Source organism: Numenius arquata, chromosome 6, assembly GCF_964106895.1.
Source record: "Numenius arquata chromosome 6, bNumArq3.hap1.1, whole genome shotgun sequence".
Classification (NCBI taxonomy): domain Eukaryota; kingdom Metazoa; phylum Chordata; class Aves; order Charadriiformes; family Scolopacidae; genus Numenius; species Numenius arquata.
Genome location: NC_133581.1, coordinates 12990249 through 13016982, shown reverse-complemented (window position 1 = coordinate 13016982; position 26734 = coordinate 12990249). Strand labels below are relative to the sequence as shown.

At 40.6% G+C, this 26734-nt stretch overlaps 1 protein-coding gene across 1 annotated transcript in view; it reads right to left on the bottom strand.

Annotated features, from left to right (window-relative positions):
- CCDC88C (coiled-coil domain containing 88C) overlaps positions 1 to 26734 on the bottom strand; it is a 101445-nt gene that overhangs the window by 2807 nt on the left and 71904 nt on the right. The window contains exons 14-29 of the mRNA XM_074148728.1: positions 26253 to 26390; positions 23737 to 24807; positions 21166 to 21293; positions 20137 to 20278; positions 19392 to 19580; positions 18855 to 19016; positions 17460 to 17737; positions 12802 to 12945; positions 11122 to 11308; positions 10736 to 10881; positions 9357 to 9446; positions 8289 to 8530; positions 6707 to 6739; positions 3750 to 3818; positions 2886 to 2954; positions 1809 to 2110 (exon numbers count right to left, since the gene is read on the bottom strand). Coding sequence (XP_074004829.1) covers positions 1809 to 2110; positions 2886 to 2954; positions 3750 to 3818; positions 6707 to 6739; positions 8289 to 8530; positions 9357 to 9446; positions 10736 to 10881; positions 11122 to 11308; positions 12802 to 12945; positions 17460 to 17737; positions 18855 to 19016; positions 19392 to 19580; positions 20137 to 20278; positions 21166 to 21293; positions 23737 to 24807; positions 26253 to 26390 — 3390 coding nt within the window. The remainder of the gene's footprint in view (positions 1 to 1808; positions 2111 to 2885; positions 2955 to 3749; positions 3819 to 6706; positions 6740 to 8288; positions 8531 to 9356; positions 9447 to 10735; positions 10882 to 11121; positions 11309 to 12801; positions 12946 to 17459; positions 17738 to 18854; positions 19017 to 19391; positions 19581 to 20136; positions 20279 to 21165; positions 21294 to 23736; positions 24808 to 26252; positions 26391 to 26734) is intronic.

Sequence of the window (26734 nt, the reverse complement as noted above, 5' to 3'; positions counted from 1 at the left end):
ACCTCTCCCAGTCAATACACTATGTATGTTAATAGCTGTGTGTACAATATAATGAAACGTACAAAAAATCGTTACAAAAATAGAAATACGATCGCTTGCCCACAATTAGCTTTCAAATTTCAAGTCAGACAATTAACCTGGCATTAAAAGAAAACATACAATGAATATTTCACGGAGATGATCCATGCAATCCGAAAATGGTGACGTTTGATCAGCTGCCACTGGACTATTAGTACGAGGCACGCTCAGAATAGTTAAAGGACATGCTGTCTTCACGAGAAACGTGCTATAACAAGCTCATGAAATTTCTTTACTCTCCTCTAGGGAGTATATTAAAGCTTAATATATTCATTTCACTGGCATTCCAAACATTTCTTCCAGTCACAAAACTCATTTGCTAGAGGTGAACACTATCAATGGTAAAAGTGCAGCGGGAGGATTTCTATGCTCAACTAAATGTTAAAGTGTTAGGATTATTTTTAACTTCACTTTAACCTGCTGGTTTGCACATTAACATTAGAGAATGACTAGCCCTCCAAAAGCACGCATTTTTATGAACAAGCACAGGAAATACTTTTTGAGCAATTAATGCAAGTGATCTGGCAGCCTTTAAAATAACAGCTAGGAGTTACAGGATGCTTTTATATAGGTATTAATATGCTAGCAAAAGCTGTGGTAAGTTGGGAGCTGTTGCCTTCATAGCAAGAACAACGGATACCCTGGGGATATACAGTGAAGTAGATCTCCTATTTCCCCTGCCTGTTCTGTGCCTCACGCTGTCAGGACATGAATGACTGAGGACTGATTCGAGTGACTGCGAAGGTTCCTGATGGAGGGAAGGACATAGGGAGTAGCAAGAGGGATACAGTGCATCAGCTTCTAACAGAAATTGGTGCAATGAAATCATTTCGCTCTCATTTAAACTGCGCCGACGCTGAAAAGGAACAAGGATGACAGAAAGAATGAAAATGGAGAGATGGTCAGGTAGTTACACACAAAAAAAAATATCAAATTTTAAATATCTCTAAAAGCTAAGAATTGTATTTAGGATAATGAGGGAACAGAAGGTATATTTAAATATTGCTCTGAAAATTCGAGGACCAGAATTTACTGAAGCCATAAAATGGTGCAGGTCTGTTGATTTCCGTACTGTTACCACGGCATTCATGAGACAGAAACATCTCACAATATCAATGAATTGGTTCTTACGATATTGACATGCTCAATGCTGCACTGCTGTACAGCGTCTCAGCAGTAAAAGACAAATGCCATCTAGAAAACAGCGTTTCATTCCTGACAAAGACTTCAACGTGCGACGTATTCTTGCAGTTATTGAACCAACAGCACGGTGCCACTCAGCACACAAAGACGCAGCACAGTGAACATCAAGAACTTCTTTCGGCAGAAAAACATTCTCTCTCAAAAGGACTGATTGGTAATTTCAGATCGGGAGATGGTTTTTAATGACTGCATATTTTGCACTTCAGTTGAAAGCTACTGTTAGGTTTCATTTCTAATTGCAGATTTAGCAGCTGAAAACTACACAGAAAACTTATCAGTTCATAAATAAAAATACCTGGAGCCTGAGAACTGATGATATGAAACCTTGACCACAAGTGTTTGACATCAAAAAGCCCCATCAGTCCAACACATAGGACACATAGTTGTTGGAACTGTTTCATTCATTCTGCAAGATTCAATGGTTCTCTACAAGTTCCACACGTATAAACAATGATCTTATTGTCTTTCCTTGCTTCCTACACCCTCATCCCCCGAATCAGCTTGGAACAGTTTTTTGATATACTTACACTTGATGGAGACAGCCTGTTGCTCTCTTCCAAGAACTCTTCCAAAGTTACCATCTCACTGCCAGGTGAGGCAGATCGTCGCCTGCCTGCGTAAGACGGGGATGGGGTACTCTTCTGAGGTGTATCATAAGAGATCAGACCATTCCTGTGGGAGGAGGGCTCATGCCTGCTGCTAGGGCTTAAGACAGCAGAAGCAGAGTGGAAGGGATAGGTGTCTTGGAGCAAGGCTGGTGCCTCTCTGCTTGGCACCATATCTTCACTGCTGAGGCTCTCAGTTCTACCATGGATATGATCTAACGAACCTGAGGAGAAGTATAAATATTATTAAAGACACTGTTCTTCCCTCATTTCAGTAGGTTTCTCACTGAGGTAGGAACTTTATCATCCATGGCTATTTCCACACAGACTAGGTGGCATTTTTGACCTTACTTTCTTCTCCCACAGAACTCAAGGCTGTCAGAACTTTGAAAAATCAGGACTAGTAGATATTTTTCAGTACGTACTTTGAGCCCCTGTGTTAAACAAGCACAACTACTTGTCCAAAGAATAGGAATAACACAGACAGTAACAGGGCCTCTTTACCACATCTGTGCCACTAGAAGATCTCCCAGCCTTGGCTGCGTGTGATCTGAGAGCCAGAACCTGCCACTGGGAAAGCAGAAAGTGGATTTTTCCAGTGTCAGGTCTGCTGGCACCCTTCAAGGATGCACAATTTCAGCAAAAGCAAATTTCCAGAGCACACAGATTCCGTACACATACTGCGTACAGTGTAAGAACAGCAGAGATCTGTTGTTGTAAAAGGAGTTCAAGAGTGGCCTGATACTTCCCACAATACGATGCCAGTCAGACTGAAGCAAAACTGGACTGCCTGCCTTAAAAAAGCCACCCCTTGCCAGAATCAATCTTAGAAAAATACTTCTTGCTAGCCATTTTGATTCCAAAGACAACCATGTCCACATTGTATAACCATTACAATTTCAAAACAACAGTTTTCAAATTTAATTGGAAAGAAAACAGCATTTTGCACACAGTTTCATGGAATTTCTGTTTGTCAGAACTCAACTGTAAAAGGTTTACCTTTCAAATTGAGAGGTGAACTACTGCTGGAAGCGTTTCTACTGCTCTCTAAACTGTTTGGCCTGGACACTGAAAAACACAAAAGAAGCATTGAACAAACAATCTTAAGTTCCTCTGATTCTCTAAAAGAATTGGTTGCAGTCTGCCTTCTGAAAATAGTGCAACTAAGTGACTTTGAAAACATTAACAACATAATATACACAGGACGCCAAAGTCTGGACAGAGTAGAAACCATTTTCATCTTCCAAGTCAAGTTGTTCAGAGTCCACCTTGTTTTTCTCACTTTTTTTTTTTTTTCTTGCACAACAAATTATGTTCTGGGTTTTGCTCTTAAAACAACTATAAACAAAGTAATGCAAATACTGAAGAAATTCAACAGTAAGTTGCTGTCTCTTTCTCAGTTTGGTCCTTTGGAAGGGGCTGGTAACCAGCCTGCAAATGCAGTCTTCAACAAATCTCTAAGCAGGTAGTGCTGCTGCTGTTGCACCAGTGTTTCTGCCGTGCATCCAGACCCCACGCCCAATCTTTTTTATTGCCGATTCATTCCCTTAAGGCAGGAATTGAACATTGTCCAGAAAAATCAGCAACAAATCTGTTGGACGCGCATTGAAGGGTCTGTTGCTGGAGCGAGGCAACTTGTCTCAATGTCAGCATTGTTTCTGAAAATTTATTTTGGGAAAACATCCATTAAAAGCTTCTCAATAGAAAAACTACTTAGACCCACATTCCCAAAATGGTGTTGCACTACTACATCTCATTCTGTCATCTTTATTTAACTAAAATGCTCCAGGACAGTTCACGTGGGTGCAATGAAACAAGTCTTAATGTGGAAGTTTGGAGCATTCATACATGCTACAAGCTTACCGTGCTGTCTGGTGCTTGCAAACTCCACCTCAGGGGACTGTTCACATAGATTATCTTCTGAATTATAGCCTGAAAAGAACACAAAACTTAAAAAGCAATATTAAACACAGGAAGGTTAATCCTTCAGGTCAGTCTCTGATGAGTGCTAGCAGTGTAGAAGACTGAGGTGATCAAGAGGGTTTTATAGAGCCAACATTGGAAGAGTAGCCATCTTCTAACCCCTGCTGTGAACCACGGGGCAGGGAAGCACAGGAGAACTGACATTCAAATGTGTTCTGTCAAGTTGATGACATTACAAGAGTAAAGAAACCCTGTATCTGATCAATTAAACCAGATAAAGTAGAAGTGAAACTACTAGTGCTCTGGTTTTGTACTTGAATGCCCCTAGAAGCTGTGTTTCACCCAAGCAGGAGCTATGAAGTAGCCTGACTTGTATTAAGAGCTGGTCAATCAGATGCAGCACGCACCTTTCGGTCTGCTCTGGAGCCTGGAGATGGGGGTGGGAGTGTGCAGATGAATAGCTGAGGTCGAGTAAGTCCTGGGACCCAACTCCACACAGCAGTGTTTTGTCGCAGAGTCTGCTGAGATTTCAACATTATCATTGCTGCCTCCGTGATGGGAATTCCTCTTTTGCTTTAGGTCCATTAGCACTGAGTGGGAGAGAGGTAAATAAATATGAGTCAATGAAAAATAGCATTAGGAGATTTGTATTTATCTGCCCATACAAACATGACAAGCAGGCACAAAGAAACTGCACAACAGAGGCACTAGTTTTGCAAGCTTTTCCATTGGATTGAAAAACTGGTAGCAGAGATTTCCTACCATGTAACGTGGGAGTGACAAGGGCTGCTTTGTGCCAGTGGGAGGGTTGATATTATACATGCAACAATTACCACGAAAGGAGGAAGAAAAGGAGCAAAGACACGAATGCAGAAAAGATACGTGAGGTGTGAAATTCCCATAACTTTATTCCTTGCAGGTACATTTTATAAACACTTACTTCAGTAATAAAATAGAATAAGGGAAGAGTGAGAGAAGTCACACTCTTATTCAAAGAGAAATAATGCTGATTTGGAAATTATCTACCACGATCAGCACACTAAGCTAATAGTTTTCAGGTTTAAATCTTTGCTGTGGTAAGAGCTGAGTCTCTACAAGGTTAAAACTCTACTCTTTATGATGCTCTGGTGCAATGATTTTTAAGTGGAATTACTGGGATCTTTGCATGAGAACAACAAAAACTACCTGCTAGAATATTATTTAGATTCAGAAGGCTGAAGACATCTTTCCTAGTGATGAGGTAGGTTCATTAATTTCTTGTAATGCGAATGTAACGCTTTAAGGCATGTATAAAATAGAATAAAATCTAAATAATTTACTATAGGAAATGCTCTTAATGAGATGCAAGATTCTACTTTTCTATGTATTTCCATGGAGTACTTCTTAACTAATAGTAACTAAATGCTGAAAACACAGCAGAGTGCAGTGGTCAAAATAAACAACTTGCAGAGACAATGGACAGCCTGTTAGTTGAAAGCACAGAGGAGCAGCAAAGCTGTATTAGAGAAATGGACCGAGTTACTGTCATCTTAGACGACTCCTGGATGCTGACTTCAGAATCAATGTTTCCCCCTGCAGTCTGCGTGGCGTCCATAGCCCAAGGCTGGCACTTTCTCTCAGAATTGAATTGTATGGCACGCCTGCAGGGGTAATTACCGGCTAAAGCTTGCCAAGCAAATCTGTATTTCTAACTGACTTTGTAGATGCACTTAACACCTTCCATATATGCCAGAATTATTAATTGCCCTGGAGACAAACATTGTCTACAAATCCCAAAATGGCAGCAACAGGCTTGTCCTTGGTTGTGCCACAGAGGGACCACTTCTCAGAGAGAGAGAGAGAGAGGGGAGATGAGATCTTTTGGTCTCTCCACTGAGCTCCTCATAGTGTACTGCCCCTGCTGCGTATGTTTCTCTAATGCAGAGTGGGGACTAGACCCACACCTTCCTTTCAGAAGCCACCAGGTCATGATTATCGGGCAATCAGAATGCCAGGCAATGGTTCCATGATGAAGGTTATTCCTAATCTTAAGAGAACAAATCTACTTTCTTCTTCCAAAAAATTCTGTCAAAACTGAAGCAGCAGAAACTGAAACTTCAGCTCAATTCAAGATGAATTTCCATAGCTGGAAGTGTGAAACCCTGCTAAACAGCCGGTTTGAATGCAAATGTCAAGACACTTTGTGGAGAATAATTTTCCCAGTAGCTTCCACTCTATATTCAAAGCTAGACTGTTTAAAAGCAGACAAAGATGTTAAAAAACCTGCCATTTTTAGGAGTTAGTGGCAGAGAATATTGGAAAAGTCTCCAGGATGTGAGACTCCTGTATATTAGATTTGTATTTCAGTAGGACTACGACGTTGTAGAAAGCATAGCAACAGCAAACCAGTTCAACACTTTAACCGGACATGATGCCAGTACATGATTGCAAGAGAAGTATCGAAGCGCACAGCAACTTCACTTACTCGTAACATGCACCACAGCCAATATACATACGCAAACTGTATGCCATGAGGTCCCCTAAAAATGTCCTGCATTGAAGAAATGATCCAGTGTGCAATAGGGATTCATCTTCTACAGGAAAACTTAGGTCCATGTTCACTAATCTGTGCTTGTATTTAGAGTATTGTAAAGACATGCTGAGTGTTTCTATCAAGGTGTGTGTTCTCTTAAGGCACGTGGGATGATTTTTGTTCGTTTGTTTGTTTAAAATATTAGTCAGAAATAAATGAGGATAAATGCTAAAGAGAAGGTGTTAGAAATATCCCAATTCCGGGAAAGAAAGAGGTTCATTAGGAGAGGATGGGATGTCGGAAGAAGACCAGAACCGGAGCCGGTTAGACAGAGACTGATGATTCGACGGAGACTTAGGAGACTTTTCTTTATCCTTGATTTTGCTTCTCAAAAAGGCAATCTTTTTGCGCTGTGCAGCTAAATTGTTATCACCCAGGTATCCCAAAAAGAAGAAGAAAAAAAAAGTAAAAAAACCCTTGTCAATAAAACTTGAAGTGTCTTAAAACAGATTAAAGACTACACAACCAGTAAAACCAAAAAAGCCTAAACAAAGACCAACACATATATTTGGAGGACTGACTCATGCATAGTTAATCACAGTTAATTTGACTGAGACTAATGCATCGATTAATGCATATAAAATATAAGTAAGACTATTAAGAAATTACTGTTAGATCATCCAAAATATTTTTACTTAATAAAGTAAAATCAAGTAGAGGTGCATGTTACTTGCTGAGAATATACTCAAATTTCCTAGATATCTTCTAGGCTTTAATACTGATGCCCTTCACCTCAACATAAGCATATTCCATGTAACATCAAAAAGAATGAAGCCCCAGTGACTTTCTGTTGTCTCTGGAACTCCACAAGGGCCTTGTTCTGCAGAAACCCAAGCCCAAATTCCCAGGTTGAGCTTTGGATGCATGTTAAACACTTAACATCTCCTGAGATCGCATGGATGATCTGACATATCCGTTTTTATTTTAAGTGAATCAACGACCTCGAAGAATTAGAATGGAGAAAGGGAAATATAAAACCCGATCAAAAGAAAAAACTTCAGCCAGAGAGACCCTTGCAGTAGTTTATAACCACAGTTCCACCCTCCTCTGCTGCTCCCCTTCTGTTTCCCACACGCCCCCAGTGGGAAGACGGGAATGATTATTTAAGGATTAGTTTCAAAACTGCTTCTAGAAAAGTATTCCTGAAGGACAACAACTTATCTACAGAAGCTGACAGAAGTGATCTCAATAGAGTAAGCAAAGCTTGGGAGATATATTTCCTTTAATAGAGATCACAGACTATTTATTTTGAGGAGCTTTCTTTTAAATTTCCCATCACTAAGAACACCTCATTTACTGTATGAACTAACTAAACAGAAAAAGAAATCATTCCGTCTTCCTTACGTTTGCGTTAGAAGACTTCAGGAAAATCATTTCATCAATTTAGATTATGTAGTTCTTAGTTTCATTCAAAGTCAAAGCACAGTATTATCCTCCAAAATAATTAGATTACAATAAAGTAGCATTTTGTACGTTATTTCTTCTGCATGTGCGCCATCTCCTGGCAGTCCCTGTAAGACCAGCTATTACCCACTTGAAGACTAGTTGCTATTCAACCATATTATTGCATGGTCCAACTTTACACTGCTTTGTTGCAAAACCCCAGTAAATGAAATATTTCCCACCAACGTATTAAGTAACACGCAATACATTCATGCAAACCAAGAAAGTATATACAAAACTTGAAGGGACATGAAGTAGATAAAAGGAACAAATCAAACCAAAACAAAAAACCCACCACCTTTCAATTTACTCAGCTTTTTACTTTAGGGTTTTTTTGCTTACTAAAACTTTTAGTTTACTAAAAAAAGGATATAAAGCATAATGTGATGGGAGTATCAACATCTCCTGAAATCTTTAAAAAAAAAAAAAAGAAAATGAATGAATTTTGGCTGGGCGTTCATTACCTTTGTTTGAAGAACCTCCAGGATTCTCTCTCTCTTCCATGGAGTTTGACCCTTGAGAATTATTATCCTGAGTCTCTTGTTGGTGTTTCAGTTTTTGGGAGGCAGATGGAGAGTTTACCGTCTCGGGGGACTCAGAATGCCATGGAGGGCTTTCTGCTGCTGGTTTCAACCGCTCCCTTGTAGTCTCCTTCTTTGGCTTGATGAGTTTGACTAAGGCTCTGGCTCCAATCCAGTGGTTTTTCCTGATAAAACAGGTTTTGTGAATGGAATTCATAAAACACTACAAGAAATACTCCCCAAAGAAGTCTACAGTTGTGCTAAAGCCATCAAGCCATCCTACATTCTTATTTGTTTACTGTCATGAATTGGTTGGAAAGATGCAGTATGAATTCCATAGAGCTTGAAATCCACTTCTCTCCCAAAGTCAAAAGTATTTTACAGAAATATTTCTTCAGCATGAGAAATATGAGAAAGACAACCGCTCCCCCTGCAGGAAATCTAAAATACACGTATGGACCCACATAAGACATTTTAACAGGGTGAGACGCTCTACTACAGGAACAGGCTGAGAAGAGAAGAAATGAAAACTGCTTTGAAGATGAATCCCTCTCTTTGCTAAGGCTATCAGTCAGAACTCGGTGTGGTAGAATTAGCTTGGCTCTTTGCTGTTCACAAAATAATTTAAGTCCTTTCTCTCCAATGAACTGCTTAACCCCTTTGAAAGAGCAGCTCTGGAAGCTTCTACTGCTGCTAAGTCACCATTATTAGGGCTCCCTCTCCCCTGCTAGGGACAAAATGATATTCATCAGGGCAAAGTGCCTTTTTTCCAATTAATACGGTTTCAAATTCCAGTATTAAAACACAGGGCTCCACATGAGGTACTGTGCTCTACATTAACACAACCTGCAGCTTCAGGGAATGGCTTGTGGAGCGAGAGGGAAGACAGAACTGGAGATGAAACTGTCCTCATTTCAGATGAAACTTCTGTTATCTCCAGTTACAGAGATATGGAGAGCCCTTTCTCACCCTCTGAACAACTGAACAGAACTGAACCTACATGGGACTTACTTTTTTGGAGTAGGATCATAAAACTTGTACTGATCCATTATCTTCTCTTCAAGTTTTTCCTTGTGTCTCCTTAAGGCATTCAATTTATCACTGTGAGGGGGAAAAGCATATTCTGAACCATCTCTATGAAATTAAGCATAATCAAAAAACTGAAGACCAAAAGGCACCAGGAGAGGAAAGAGACTGAAATATCTTCCTATCGCATAACCTTCAGAATCCTACGGAGCTCATTCACTGTCTGTTTTTTGTTTTTTGAAAATTCGTTTGCTGATTGTTCAGTCTTATTCACAGATCACTGACAATTACTCAAAGGGGAAGATCCTTACGTAGTCTGAATTTCTTCTCTACATGATAACTGCGTGTTTTATTCCTGTTCTGCTTACTCTGTTGTAATGAGAGAAATAAATAATGTTTGATCGTTTTAAGACTACTTTGGTCTCCTGTGAGCAGTGCCAGAGCACTTTCAGCACCACCATGTAATCTTGCTATTTTTCTTAACTCATTATTTTATTAACCTGCATGACAGATGTTAGCAAATCTTTTTTCATTCAAGTAGCAGGTTGAATGTACCTCCATCACAGAACTGTCAGACACCCACATAAATACACTGAGTATATTTGAACTGTAGTCAGCCAATTTCAGCAAACAATTTCTAACATTCCAACCATATAATCCAGTACTGAAATAAACTCAGTAACTCCCACATCATCACAAGGTTCTTAGACTAAAAATCCTGGGATTAAGAACACTTTTCTTCCTTCTTTCATACCTATAAGAGAAATTCACTGCAGTACGAAGAGGATTATTTCTAAATGTACAGTATGTTTAAATAGGGTACCTCACCTAAGAGTGTCACCCTGTGCATGGGGGATGCAGCAACGTACGTTGACACTTGCATCCTTAAAAACAACATCAAAGGAAGCAGTTCTTATAATGCAAATGACAAAAACTAGAGGAGTATGAATATTTGCTGTTCCTCAGAAATCTAAATATAAAGTGACTCTCATAAGAGTAAATTTTGGGGGCAACTCAGCTGTTCAGAGCTCTTCAAGCTCTTCAGAAACCTTTGAGAAGTACCACTGGGTTGAGCATTCCATCTTTTATAACTAAGTTTTCCACATGGGTTCATCTACATGATTTGAGAAGAGCTGAGCTTGTCCAGGTGTCTCCTGAACATCCCTTTGCAGTAAGGCAATGCAAAGAGTTTGTAACTTCTCCCCATTACACATATCTCCTCCTAAACATCCCCTTTTCTAGACAGATATCAAGTAGACCTATCATTCCCCTGTCTGTACTTCCCCTCCTGATAGACAATTTGTATTCTCTGCTTGTCTAGATGCCTTTTTTAGGTTTCACAATTCAAACCTCTAGTTTCTTACATGTACTGTTTCTGTTCTTCATGATACTGCTCCTTGTTCTCCATGTTCTGCTCCAGTAACATCTGATTCTGCTGGCTCAGTATCTGAATCTGACTCAGGAGATGATGGTTTTCTTCTTCTAGATTTCCTTTTAGACGGGACAGCAGCTATTAAACAAGACACATTAATCTCTCCTCTGCATCTGGCTTCCCTGGAAGTGCATCACAATCAAGCTAACACAATAGCATAGCAACCGAGGATATGGATTGATAAACTTCAAAGGATATAGGAGTGTGATTATGACCACGGAGCTTGACCTTCTATCTATAGCATGCCAGAAAACTTCACACGAAGAATGTCAGCACCCTAAGAGGAGCGCGGCAGCACACCTACCTATAGCTACTCACCTCACAGTGGTTATCCAGCTTGGTCAGAGAAATATCCATGGACTGGTGCTGTTCTTTCAGCTCATTGTAGCGAGCCTGCCAATGATTCAGCTCTAGCTGAGAGTTGTTCAAGGAAGTTTTCAGCTCTTTAGTGTGTGAATGCAACCCTTCATAATCTGCCTTTAGTTGGCTGTGCAAGAAATTCACCCTAAACACAAAGAAGCCAAAAAGCTTATAAAGGACACTTTATAGAAACCGCCTCACATTCAAAGACCACACCATAAGCGTGCAGCTGTCAGTAAACCAAACATTAATTTCCAAAGACTCTTAAAGACATTTTTATTTTAAGCATATAATAAAATTCTATTAAGAAAGTAGTAACGACATTATAAAATATTTCAAATCTACAAAAGAACTGAAAGGAAAATAGATGAAACATAAAACTGCTATTTCCTCAATGTGTAAGAAAGACACCACAAATTTCTGATGCACAACGTATTTAAGAGCGTTTGGACATAAAGGCAGCTCTATTTGGCACAAATAAAGAACACTCAAAGAATTTTTTTCCTCATGCATGGAATATGAGCATTAAAGTGTCCTGTGCTGTGAGATATTGCATTCTTTTATAGATTTTGGTAAATCTAAAAATGTCTACAAATCACAAAGGCATAAAATTAAATAAATAGATAAATAAAAGATTAAGTTCTGTATCTGCTGACAGACCAGCTAGGCCTCGCTCCCTGCCAGCATCACAATCAACATTTTGCAATATCTTCCTCTGTCCTCAGAGAAACTGAGTTGAAAACAATAAGCTTGAGGAAACCTCCTTGGCAGAGCTCTGCAGTGCATCACAACTGGGACAGCACATGAAACTTTCGTGACTGAACTTCACATGGGATTTTGAAATATTATTTAATCTGACATTGGTTTAACTTGATATGACCATGGCCCCTTATTTGTACTAAACTCTTTCTCAAAACGCCTCAAAGCAGTGGCACTGAACTGGTTATAATGGAGAGAGCCCCAGCAGGGATACAGATTATGGGGCAAGGTACATTTCACTGTTGCATTAGGTAAAGTTTGGGTGCTGGCTCACAAAAGGGGTTTTGACATGAGTTAACAGAACCCAGTGATCTTATGAATCACTAAGCCCACTTTTAATAACAAGAATCAAGTCTCTTTCGAGTTATTAACAAATGGCAGCTTTCCCAGGGCAGCAGAAAATAAACAGCACTGGTAACTCCTAGAACCAAATCGTATTATGTAAGAAACAGTTCTCTTTAAGGGGGAAAAATGGGTAGGAACCATTTCATACAACTCTAGATATTATTGGGAGGTTTGGGTATTTGTGCTTAAAGAACTTATTTGTGCTACTTGAAGATAAGCACTTGGAAACAACTCATTACAGAAACACTTGTGAACTGAACCACACGTGGAAGCTTATTTTGAATGAGCAAAAGTCCCGGGATCAGACCATGTTTGAAGTACCAAGTAACAGTATTTCTTGACAGTATCCATGAAGCTGATAATCTTTAATGAATTAAACAGAACGATCAAATTAACAAGACAGAAATTGAAAAAAATTAACAGACACATTAATGAAGGTATGCTGGAGCTACAGTTAACACAGCAAAACAACTGTGTGCTTTGCATAATTGACTTTTTAATGACATATAAAAGAATGTAGCAAGGAAACCATACCTGTCCAGTTCCTCCCTCAGCTTCTGATTTTCCCCAGTGGTTATTGCATTTGTTCTCCTCTCTTGCTGCAGAACTTCTCTCTCAGTTTTTAAAACTATTTCCAACTCTTCCAATTCTGCCTTGTGTTTCATTAAACTGTTGTATCTGCAAAAAGAGGAGTAGCATACGCTCAGCTTTCAATGAAACATTTTTCTTCCTCTAGTTTAAGATTTTTAATAGTTAGTACCACAACGACTAGAAAGGCTTATTTTTTTTCCTGCCTGCTTAGTTTCATACACATTTGTGTGGTTAAACATCTACCGAGGTTGAGGAATTCCATACTATGCATGGAAATTCAGCTTAGTCTATAAGTCAAAAGGGAGGCTTTTAGGAAAAAAAAAACACAAACGCATTTTCAAAGCAAATTGGAATACACCTGACAGAACCTTATTTCAATTCCAGATTTTGATCACTTGGTAAAAAGCATGCGAGTGTCGCGGGTGAGTGGAAACCGCACCATTAAACTGGAATCCCATTCACAAACAGTTGTCAGGGGCAAGTTTCAAAAACCTGACTGAAAAGCAGAAAGCAGCAGCCAAAAAGCAACAAGAAAGTGGTGGAATGAGCAACAGTTTATTCAGTAACAAGCTAATGCATATTAGGTTATATGTGTAAGTAATAGCATCCTGCAGAGGTCCTACATCCCCTGCATACTCCAGACAGAGGATGAGGTCAGGATCGGGGAGCTGACAGCAAAACACCTACGAGCAGGGGCTGATCCACCTGCTGGAGAGACTCTCCTCATTCTCCAGTGAGAAGCCCAAGAGCAACACCAGCCCAGGCTTCCACTGTTACGCAGTTTATACAATTTGTGCATAAATCATTCATGGGGGTGAGATGGACAGAGACAGTGGGCAGATGCCACCAAGTGTGTCTTTAATTTTGATAAATAACAGAGGTGTGGAACAACTCCCCTAACACTTGGCACAGGCTCAGCCTCCCAGGGCTGCTACACCACTTGCATTCGGAAAACGCTGCAAGGAACAAGGTGGGTTCAGAACACTTGGCAGAACAGCAAGCTGTTCTCAGAAGATTTTTTTTTTTTTTTCCTCTGGTGGCCTCTGTCAGGGTCTGTGCCCATTCACACACACACACACCAGTAGAAGCCACTGGGGGCACCAGTGCAGCGAATGCCAGAAGTCATCAGCACATTTTGCTGTGACTGTGATAAAAACATAGCGCCCCGAAATATCCCTGCGAAGATACACCTCTGCTAGTCACAGAGAAACAGCCAATTTTAAAACAGCAACTAGGTGGAAGATGAAGCACCGCTGGAAAAAGCTACAGAGAACAAGCACCATCGATCCCAGCGGAGATGAACGCAGAGCACAGTTACTCTGCAGTCACAAAAACTTCAAAACCAAACCAAAAGCAGCAGACAGCACCAAATACAGTCACTCCTGCCAACTTGCTTTTTCTTTCAGGCTGCCACTTCCCTTCATCCCAGGGTCAAATTACAGCCTGTCCCAAATTCCAGTCCATTGAAGGGCCGCACAAAAAGTACCTGTCTCCCAGAGAAAAGCTGCTTTTTGCTATTCAATCCCAGTAACAGCAGTGCAGTTTAATTGACCTTAATTTTTGTTTTCTTCCTCCATTCAGCTCCAGGATATTTCCAATTCAATGTCCGTACAACAAATGGAAGAACCTGAGAGCAGAGGAAGGTTTCACATCCAGCTCCGAGAAGAATTTAAGACAGACCATGTCCAAATCCAGAGTCGGAGAAGACAAACTCCACAGTCAGTCCCTTGGCAGGGATTACCCATGGCTGCCTCTGCAGAAACTGCGTTGTCAAGCCTTTTGCCATTTCTCTGTGATAGGGCTACTCTGTTCATTTCTACCCAAGCCCTCTATTTTTCAAAAGGGCTGCTTAGAGGGGAACGATACACTGGTCCAGTTTTACCGCCTTGGCCCAGCTCCACATGCTGCCCTCGAGCGTGAAAACCCTGGAGGCGGACCACAGCTGCTCCCCTAGATATTAGGGAAAAGGTAAGAAAGAAGAGACTGTCTGCAAAACCGAAAGTGATTCTGCATCTCTGGAGCCCTAGCGAAATCCCCAGGCAAATTTTTCTTGCAGTCCGGATTCAGCACGGAGTCTACCATTTGAGCAGGATTTGTGCTCTACCACCAAGGGCAAGGTTACCCATGCTCCAGGCTGTTCAACACTCACATTCACTCCACCTCTTTAAGCATCAGGCACTTGGGCAGAGGAGGCTTTTTTAGAAGATTTTCTTATACATGGAAATAAAATCCATTTTGGCTCCAACACAATCCATTCCTGGGACTGAACAATCATATTTGTCTTGACTCCTTTTGGCTTTCACTCTTTCTGCTGCTTTGCTAGGAGAAATACTCTGGGTAGGTATTTGAGATTGAGAGAACATGCTTTACATATTGCACGTTACTAAGGGGAGGTCATAACTTACTAGCTATAATTGATTAGCAGATCCTTGAACGTTTCTTTGTGGCTGTGCAGCAAAAGAGTCCAGCCTTTCTGTGTTCACTGAGCCAGTCAGTCAAACACCGCAAAGCCAAGAAACTGCTATAAATGGTAAACGGTCCTAACATACTAACTCTCCTTTTCTTGCTAAGTCAAACCCTGTGGTTTGCTGGGCTATGACAAGCAGTTACTGCAGTTACACACAACCCATTATTAAATCCCCACTGCAGTGCTAATACTGTGCAGACAGAGCCAAGGGACGTTTAATGAAGTTTGCTCAGGTACAGAAAATACTCTGTGGTTAGAATGCATCAGATGAACTACACCAACCTTGGGGACCTTGGCTGTACACAGTGTTAGGAGTCAATGAGCTAACTAAAGTTCCTGTGGATTTTTCTAGACGAGCTGCAGTCCCTGGTTTGTGCAGGAGCACAAACCTGCCTTAAATGACAAAACTATGATTGTTACAGAGCTGTCACCAGCGGAGAAAAAATAATTACCTTGGAGTTGGCACAAGCAAAACCTGACTCTTAGGCACTGTGCAAGCAAACTTCCTGGCTGCACTGAGCTGCTCTGGGAAAATTTAGCAGGTGGTGCATTCTAGCTGAAGTTGGAAGTGAAATACTTCATCTTAGCAGTTAAATGCCTCAGAGTGGCAGAGGAAAACTGTTTTCTTACAGCTGTTTTTCTAACCTTCTGCCCTCTGCTCCCTCAGCCAGCTGAACTGCACACAGCACATGATGGAGGGAAAACAAAACACACACACAAGAAAAGGGGCTTGTCTCTTCTGACAGCCAAATGGAGATACAGGCTGTCCTTCGACAGATCACCTTGGTAAGTATCTTTTGAGACCAATCTGCTGAGGAGGACACTGCACTCTCAAAACTGCTAAAATCAACCTCCTTTGAGTGTAAAAAAGACCACCATCTGCTCCCCCTGCAACATCTCAGACCTGAAGTCACATCTTGGCAACAGACACCCCAAATTGTTAATGTTTCCAATGGTGATCTGAGAACTTAACACTAGAGACAATGTTGGTAGAAAACTACCTTTTCCTTAGGCTAGAACTGTTTAATAATCGATACTCATCAAGAAAAGAAAGAAGCCAGCAAGCAGCCTCAACACACCTAAACCTGATAATCTCAAGCAAAGCCTGAATCAATGAGAACCATTAATCAGTCTGAGAGAGACTTGCTAAGCAGGAGCAGTGGCTGTGTAATTGCTTACAGCTCATTTAGTTGACAGCCAAGCAGCTGTCCTGTCACACAGCCCTGGTGGGTGTTCTAATCACAATAGGTTTATTTCTGTATTTTATCAAAATCTACCTCACGTTGTATTGCCAGCTCCACAGTCTTTGGGAAAGAAAAGTTTAGCACCAGTTTGTAGTCCACCCTCAAAGATCACCCTTGAGTTGCTCCACACCCAACTCATGGTCTTGCACAGAGACTGAACCTAAATACAAATATTTCGAGGAAAATTGTATAAAAACTGGAATAGTATAGAAGAAGTTTTGAGAGGTAGGCAGAGTGGCATTTATGTAGTAGTACATTATATATATTGTTCAATCCACCCTCAATTGCAGAAAATGACAGTGACTAGAGACTAAACAATAAACAGGTAACTGATTTCACAATTCAGTTGAAGAGCCTGAAGCAAAAGCCTTAGATTGTGAGAACTAGAAGAAAATAAATAATACAACACCATCTCATAGCCAGCTCAATACAGCTTCCTTCAGAGAGCCTCCTTTGTCATGAGGTTGATGCCACACACGATCTTCAATGATTTAAATTTCTCAAGACACAGGTAATTCCCTACATGACTTGCAGCCCTCATGGTAGGACTACAAAAGATACCCCACGCAGTAGAACTGGGACAATCTTTTTAAGGCTGCATGTTATTATAGCACAGATCCTTAAATGTAGTAAAGACACTTTAACCTACTTCTGACAAAGCACCCCCAAGTCCACGTTTGCTAAATATAACCAGAGTCAACCTTGAGAGGTCTAAAATATACAACTTTGCAAATATTTTCATCTAATCTCCTAATGATAGCAAGAATGAGAAGACGCTTTTTCAGGGGAACAACTTACTCAGTAAGTGTGTAATTGGAGACCAACATTTAAGGCTAAGATTGTAACATGGGCACAGTCCGGCTACACTATACCCCTGAGCAGCGACATACCTCTCACCCAGACCTTTGTGCTCCAGATCCAGGTTTTTGTGTAATGTTTTCAGGCAGCTGTGCTGGTTTATTAGCATTTCATATTCTGCAGACTGCTGCTCATGCAGTGAAGCAAGGTGTTCATGGTCCTGAAGCAATGACTCATACTCAGCTTTCAGCTGCTCCTTCTGTTTTAGGAGATTTTCATTCTCATTCTCCTTGGCTGTCTGCTGATTCTGGAGTAAAGCATTCTGGGCCATCAGGGAAGCACTCTGGGAGCTGAGGGTTGAATTTTCTACCTAGAGTTTCTCAAATAAAAAGCAATCATTACTTATTTACACCTACTGGTACATACAACAAACATGTAGTAGCTGCTTACATCTGTACAGAATTAATCAAGAATGCATCCCCTGCTTCGTAAACCTAAAACGTTTATGGAAAATTTGGCACCATTTTGGTATTGCTAGCAATATGCAACATATTAAGCCATGCTATCAGCGGTCTGAAAAGTATCAGGACAACCTCCAAACTGAAACAACACTGTTTTACTACCAGAGGCTTTTGAGTCTGAAGACCAAGGTAAGCGGGAATACTCACAACTCAGCTGCCTCTCTGACAATCACGTACAAAGCCAACATTACCCCATGTTTGGGTACAAGTAATGAAAACTTAAGTTCACCCAAACTCAACAAAATTAACTATACCACTCTGTATGGGGGCAACACTCCTAACAAGTCTCATTTCAGTAGGCAGGTAGTGCATTGATTTTATATGTTCCTTAGATACTTCAATTGCAGGTGAGAAATAAGAAAAGAGAACAACAAAAAAAAAGAGTATCTGTGAATATGTGAGAGGAAAAGCTTGAAAACGGAAATTCCCACCAAAAAAAATAGAGCTAATCCAATGTTGTCATTTTAAACTGTTCTCTTTCTCAAGCTAAGTTTATTTTTCAAAAGTAAAGTAACATTTAGAAATATCTGTTTATCATCGGCAACATTGACAATTTGTCTGAAAGTGTGAAAATTGTGACTGGAACCCATTGCTACAATGTCTCTTGGGAGCTGACTTGTGTTCTCTTCGCATTTCTTCCAAGCTCTTTCACAGGCATAGCATTAACAGAAAAAAAGAGCAAAGATCTTTTATTCCAGAAGCTGCACTGGATTTTGCTGTACTGAATTTAAAAGTTTCTCTCTAAATAATCTTAACAGAGAAGCTACCAGACATTAGCTACAGAGCCGATTTCCCTCCTAGCTTGGAGAAATTCAGACCTCCAACTAAACTCCACCTTATGGGCTTCAGTTTTACATCACTACATCTGCCTAACAATACAAACATTTTTATTATTAACTGTCATCTTCTCCACACTACTATAATCATATCCAGTCTTCTGGCATGGAGGTGAAAGGTTGTCCTGACCTGGAGCTTGGCTGTCTGCGTCTGCAGGGCAGTATTGTGCTCCTGAAGGAAGACATTCTGCTTCTGTAGTGTCAGGATCTGATTGTTGAAGGAGACATTCTGTGTTTCCAAATGCTTCAGCTGCTCCTTAAGCAGCTGCTTCTCAGTATGCAGGGCTGCATTCTGAAAGAGAGATGGCATTGAAGGGGTGACAGGAAGAAATGAAACAGCTGGCCTGATCATTTGGAGTCCTATCAAAAATGAGAACCAATTGGGGATGATCATTCTGCAACAAATGTCCAAAAGCAAACTCTCGCCAGCCTTCAATGAACCTAGGACAGATGTTATACACAGGACTAACCCCTGCAGCGATGTTACACAAGACATGTTTAGCATTACAGTCCCATGCAGTCCTAAGAGATACCAGAGGAATCTGGGAGGCTTACGTGCTCCAGAAAACCCATTGGATTCCTATAAGCTCAAAGATCCAGTTCCCAGCAACCCACTCATGATCGCAAGGGAAGCCTGAGGGATAACAGAAAATAGGAGAAGGCTTACATTCCTTTCCAGTTCAATTGCCCTGTCCTTCAGTTTCAGCAGCTCCACGGTAGCTTCTCGGTGTCCCATCTCCAATTTCTCATTCATTTGGTGGTTGGGAATGAGTTTCTCTGCAGAATACCTCGGCGACTTCTGAGAATACTGCCCATCTTGTTGAGTCTGCTGAAGTGCATCAAAGTCCTTCTTCACCTGCAAAGACAAGAAGCAACAGCCTTCAACAGTGATTTAACACTGGGATTTCATATTAACAATGATGGGATAAGTAGTTCCTCTCTTGCACTGTAGGGACTTCAAATGATTCGAGAACCACTACCCTCACTTTGCAGATGGGGAAGCTGAGACACGGACAGGTGGAGGAATCCATGTCTCTTGGACCTCCAGACAGGTGCCCTTTGACTCAAGCTCACTGTCACGTAACAAACAGGCTGCTCTTAGGTGAGACGTTTCAACTGCAGTCTTCCTCAGCCTATGCTTTCATTAAACAAGGCAGAAAAACAGCACCATGGCAATTAAAAATTCACGGGAAAACAGAGATTGCAAATAATGGTTATGTAAAAAAAACTCCTGTCATGCCCCCAGCCCAACAACTTTGCTGAAATTGGTGCCATTATATAGAAAGAGACAAGAGAAAGCAGTCCAGTCAAAAAAGGTTTTGGGGAAGTGCTTGTTCTTGCTGAGTAAAAAAACAAACACATGAATATGCAGAACCACCTAATCAACAATTAAAATACAGTTAACCTCTTACCATATTTAGATCATTCTGTAACTGCTGGTTCAAGTTGAGAAAGTCTTTCACCTGAGCTTCCAGCATTGCAATCTTTTCCTCTTTCACAGCTAGTGTTGTTTTTAGTGCTGATTCAGTTTTGCTCTCCAGAATCTTGTATTTTCTGAAAGACATGAGAAGAGCTTTCCAGTGTCTGCCACTAGGATAGGAGACTTCACCCATTCCGAATCTCTCCACATGTTACATTACATGTGTTTGCTTCTTTGGGAATATGATTTCCTCTACTGCTGCAGATTGCTACTGATACATTGTAGCTGAGGAACCCGCTTTTGGAAAATCCCCCCAATTTTAATAGAGGTAATGGCAGCATGGTTCTACAGAAATACCCAAGAGCTACATAACTTAAAAAGAAAATATTTTTTTTCCAATTTTCCCCTAATTACACCCCAGAAACTTCTTCTCATGGCTCTTTTGTACATTCTTGACAAGGAGAAAAAGCTGCAGTAAATGCTAAAGACTCCTATGAGGTGGCTATGTTTCTCTCATTAGGTCTCACCAAGAGGCCTATATACACATGGGTTCTTGGCGTTTCTTGGTTCATTACTATAGGACTTGCAGAAGAATTCATTGCAATCAGGATTTTCTTAGGCAACATCCATGTTTATATTAACAGATGGTTGGATCACCCATTACAGGGAGTAATGACAAACACTGTCTACTAGACACTATTCTGACTTGTAAAGAGAATATGAGGAGAAATACACACTGAAATAGCTACCCATTGCTCTACTGGGGAGTAGAGGGGGACTGCAGTAACACTGGCTGTCTTGGAGAGAGAAAATATCATTTCTTTCTTCCATCTGAGAAGTTGTTAAAAACTTGAAGTATACTGCCAGGCTTGCTACTGAAAAATATGCTGTATGTCTAAAATTACTACGGGTAATTGGAGCAAGACAGATGAGAATCATGAAGAAAGTGAAAGGGCTTGAGTCAGGCTGAGGAAAAGCCCGCAGAGTCAAAAGAATGACTAAGAGAGCTCAGTTTCCTTACGTGTCGTCATTGCCGTTGTCATCCTGTAGCAGCAGCTCTTTGTTCAATCCTATCTTCTCCAGTTCCTGGCTCAGCTTGTCCAGCTCGCTAGACAACTGTTGACTCTTCAGCTTCTCCAGGACCAAATCCTGTAACAGCATGAACATGATTAGTTGCTGTGCAAAGGGTAGTGATAACTATCCAGCACTATAGATTTTTTTAAAAATGTAATTGGATAAAATCCTAGTTCTAAGAAGGTCACCTAAAATTCTTCATCAGTGACATCTGAGTGCAGAATTCAACCAACTGCTTTTATTTATAGTTTACTTGGAATAAACCTGAAGAATGCTTCTTTTGTCCTTTGTCTCGCTCACTGAATTACTTCTGCGAATGTTGGCATCCTGCCTCCCTGCCAAAAGAGGGAATGTTTGCAGGCCAGGAGACATCCTGCCCCTGTGCCACAGCAGGGATGTGTGCAGGTCTGGGGACACCAGCAGAGGGAGTTCCCACCTCTCAGCTAGGACAAAAAGCCCTGCTGAAAAGCCCAGCCAACACTGGCACACACACACAGGAGTGACAAGGCTTCAGTAGGAAAGTTTCCTGAGATAATATGGTTAAAAAATTATTACCAAGGGACTTGGTAACAGTGCATTTTCACTGCTGACTCCGAGTTTCTGACAGATGTTAACTTACTGCCAAAATTAAAAAAGCATAATTACATTGTTGTGAAAGAGACAGGACAGCTCTGGAGACCAGAGTGCTCGGTCACTTTTTCCGGTATCTTCTGGCCTGATCTCGTTTCATTTAGGTTTCTTTGGAAGAAACTTAAGCAGAACCAGACAAGGAAGTCATATGAGGTGGAGATTTGATGGAGTTGTTCCAGAACGTATATTGGGACAATGCTTTGATGTTATGCCAGTGAAGTGCCCTGTGAGGAAGTGGCCCGAGAGGACAGAATACTAGCCTACATGTTTCAAAAGGACAAATCATTTTTAGTGCATAGCCAAGTTCAAAGAACCCTACCATTCAGAATTCTCTGAAATGCAAACATACCATAGAGAACGACATTGCTCATGTTTCTGCCCAAAAGGTTTCTTAAACAAGGCATGAAGAAAGAACAATGAAGTTACAGAAGCACTTCAAGGAAGAAAAAAACATTATCCCGGATATCAAACACAAGCAAGAATAAAATTAAAAAAAACCACAAAAAAACCAAACCAAACAAACAAAAAAAAAACTTTGTTAAACATAAACTGTAGGCATTCAATAGTCCTCTCATATCATAAATTTAGCCACATATTCATTCACACAGCACTGGAAAAACAGGTAAGGCTAAGGTCAGTGCAGTCCATGGTCTGGTCCCTTCAACATCCATAAACTCCTTCTGTAGATTCTATAGAAAGTACCGAAGGAAAAGAAGAAGATATGCTTCTGTATGGGTCTGCACCACTGGAAATCTGCACAAATCTGAGAAAGGAAAGATTAAAAAGGAGCCTTCTCAAAAATGCTATTATTTTTTTATTTTTACAGAATCATAAAATAGTTTGGGTTGGAAGGGGCCTTTAAAGGTCATCTAGTCCAATCAATTTTTAAGGAAAGTTGTATTGAAACACAACTTGGGACTGTTTTAAATGCTTCTGGTAAACTTTTTTCTTCCTCAAAATTACACTAATGCTTCAAAAAACTAAAATAGAACTAAATCTTCAAGTCAGTAATTGCTTATTACATTAGTCTTGCTAAACTTACTTATTTCACTGAGCTACTGCAGCATTGACCATTTTCCTTTAAAAGCTTTCACAGGAAATCCTGTTTCTGGCAGGACAACAGCAGCTGGGGCAGGCAATGACAGCAAGTTGCAATAACCCAAATCTGCTCATAGGCCGCTTATAAGAGCGTCAGTTCTGGCAGACACATCATTAGTTTGCCAATATCCTAAGGCTAGTTGTGCATTTTTAAAAGTTCGCTACTAGGAAAAGTGCAATCACTGCATTCTGCAGCGGAGAGGGGTGCTGGAAGAGATCGCTGCTGCTTCACAGCAGCTGCTCAGCGCGCTCTCACTCTGCAGGGAAGCTTTTGGGGGAAAAACGTTGTAGGTAGCTATAACGCAAAAACTTGGTGCAGCTGTTATTGAAAGGGTTAGGTTGGTCATCTGGGATGGTTCTTGTCTTAGCTAAGTCTGTTTTAGAACAGGGATGTTAATGTGTCCTCGACAAGTGCTCTAATTTCTAGACTTAAGAGTCAATCTTCCCTGGTGGAACTCTCATGTTAGCAAACAGTTTTGTGGTCACAGGGTTAGAGAAAGCATCAAAGTCTTTGGTTTACAGCTACTATGTGGGAGCTGTGTTAAACCCCTATGCTGCAGGAAAAAAGATGTCATTTGGAGACATTGTGTTTGTGGACACAAAGTGGTACATTGCAGTTTTTGGCAGGTTCCACTTTCCAAGGCAATACTATCCAGTGATGGCTGTTAAGGCTGTGAAGATCTCCTGGCTCATGTTCTAAATTGTCATGGGACACATGTCTCCCTTTGGTATTTCACAGACCTGAAATAAAAAATAGCATCGTATTGAAAACAGTAGTATTATTGCTTACCTCTCTCAACGTAGATAGTGTTCTTTTATCAATTGTAACTTGCTTTATGAGATCTTTATTGTCCTTTTCAAATTCTTTCAGCTTATTAGATGAATCTCTGAATCGAGCAATTTCCTTTTCTAGTGTCTTGTTTTCTTTCTCAGCAACTGCCAACTTTACTGTACTATCATCCAAAATAGCATCCTTCAGCTCCACCTGCTGCCAAAGTCGTTTCGTTTCTTTCTCTAGCATTTTTTTGTCCTTCTCAAGCTGAGACATTTCTTGTTCTAGGGCTTTGTTCTCCTTTTCTAACCTCTCTAGCCGTTTGGCAGAAATCTTTAGCTCCTCAAGGTTTCTCTGAAGGACCTGATTTTCACTCTCCATTCCCTGGACTTCTTTTTCTAACTCCTGGATCTTTTTGCTGCTGTTCTCCACAATTTGCTGAAGTCTCTGGTTTTCAGAGTTGACACTCTGATAGCTTAGCTCCAGCCTCTCTGATTTCTTGCTCATTGCTTTTAACATTTCCACATTCTTTCTCAAATCCTCTTTTTCCCTCTCCAGATCTTTATTTTCTGCTTCTATTTGTGCCATTTTTGTGCTGGTAAATCTCATGGTTTCTACCACTCTCCTAAGCTCCAGATTTTCTTCATCCAATTGCTTGTTGTCTCTTTCCAGGTCCCCAAGCCGGATAGAAATATTCTGCAATGTGTCCAGGGATTTTCTTAGCTTCCTATTTTCCACTTCCAGATTCCCATTCTCCTGCTCAAGAACTTCCACTTTTTCTGTCACTATTTTCATTGCTGCTGCCTTCTTTGTCAGCTGTTCATTCTCCCTCTCCAGTCGATGGAGCTCTTTTTCCATTTCTTCCACTCTTTCCACTTTTTCTTTAACCTGGTCAAAATCCTTTTGCAATTGTTTCTTCTCAAATTCCAGCTTGCTCAGTTTGCTACTAGTCTCCGTAACTGTTTCATGAAGGATCTTGTTCTCTTTTTCAATATCTTTTACTCTTGCCTCGCTGCTCACTTGAGATCTTTGTCTCAGGGATAAGACCACCTGATTAAGGTGATCATTTTCTTGTTTAAGGTCCTTTATCTAAATAAACAATAAAAAAGCCATGCAGACGTTACTCATCTATCTTACCAAGTGCAGTATAAATTAGTCCTGAAGCAGACAGATTATTGTTAACAAACCCACACCCATTTAATCCAAGACAAATTTCTCAACAGTTTTCCCTGACTAAATCCAACAACCCAAAATAATTAAAAAAATTGTTACCTCTGGTAACCTGTGATTCTAACAAATTAAAAATAGTGCTATATTCCTGCTACAAGCTAAGAAGGTTGAGACAGAGGGAAAAAGTAGACAGGGGACCTTCAAAGAACACTGTGGAGAAGGCTGCTTTGTTAGGAATCATTCCTAAAAAAGGATACCTTTCTGTCTAGGATTACATTCATGTTTGGGATCTGAAGACACAAATTATCTCTGATTAAGCATCACAAAACATTTGAAAATTTACAGCAGTTATAGATTTCATGAAGGACACACTTTCTGTAAGAACAGTACACTTACCCCACTGGCCCAGTTTCAGCTGAAGCAATTGTGATTTATATTGAAATTTGCATTTGATTTTTATCTAGACAACACATACAGCAATCAAAAAGGACTTAGACCTGAAAAAAATCAGAATCTGCCCTTTTCTGATGATTGAGGATACATCTGGTTTTCCTTCCTGCCCTACCTGTGAAGCATTCATTAATTCTGACCACAAAGAGTCTGTAAGTGCTCTAACTGAAATGGAGGACTTTGGTTGTAAAGCGCAGTCTCCCAGGTAGAAGTCTGGGTAAGAATCCTTCAAGACGAAAAGCACTACACAAATAAGACATTTTGTCATTTCATCTTCACCCCACAGAACTTGGAGTACGTTTTTTAATACAGGTTGAAAATATACAGACCAGTCTCCAATGATCTGTGTCTGTATTTCCTTCACTAGTCAAATTAATACAGATGATACCTTCCACAAACCTGTAATAGGATAATTGCAAGGCTCTGCACATGAACTGCAGTACAGTAGTAAAAGCTGAAGGACATTCAAAATATTAATCCAGAAGACATAAATGCTTTCTCAGCATCTTTTTAAAACAGAGCAAAAAAAGGTTGGGTGGCAAAAAAAACCCCAACCAAACCAATCAGGACATATAGCTGGCAGAAGACCAAACTTCTGCAACAAAATGGGGGTTTATTTGCGCATCCTAAAATGCATTGGTAGCCCATTTAGTAAGATCCAGGGCTTTTGTCCCCCAAAGAGGGAAGGTCTGTCCTTACAACAGCCTGAAGATCCTGCTATGGTAACAGGAGCAGTAGGTAGCAAAAAATGCTGGGCTTTCTTGCTTAAACAAGCCTTTTACCTACCTTTGAAAAAGTTCAACCTGCACTTAATATCCCTCAAATTGCCCTATCTCTCTGAAAGAACCAGATGCTCTAAAGGGCATCACTAAATTACCACATATGCTTTTATATTACATTTGAAAGGTTTGCACCTGTCTGTCTTTGTCAGCTTTTAGAGTCTCCATGACGACTTGTAGCTGCTTTTTATCCTTTATCAGCTCCTCACTCAGGGTCTCCAGATCTTGATTACTTTGCTTCTCTTTTTCAATTTGATTTTGCAACTTCTCAATCTGCGTGGAGAGAACACACCAAAGCACATCAGCCATAGCTTGACTGTTTGCACTTTATTTTGAACACCAGGGAGGAATGAGATGGGGACTACGGCCAAAAGATGTAACCCCTCCCTTCTGCAGCTTGCCAGTCTCAGAGGAGGAAATGGACCGCTTTGTTTTTCTCACATTGCCGAGAATCTCCTTCATGCCTATTAAGATTAGGGTATATATGGTACAGCAGTAAGAAATGCTTCACCTGCCTGCCGAAATGCCCTGTTGTGCTCCCGTCACCAGTGATTAAGTTTCTGGTGCTCACCTTTCTGAGGGCCTTGCCTCCTCCCAGTCTCTCCATCACTGATGGC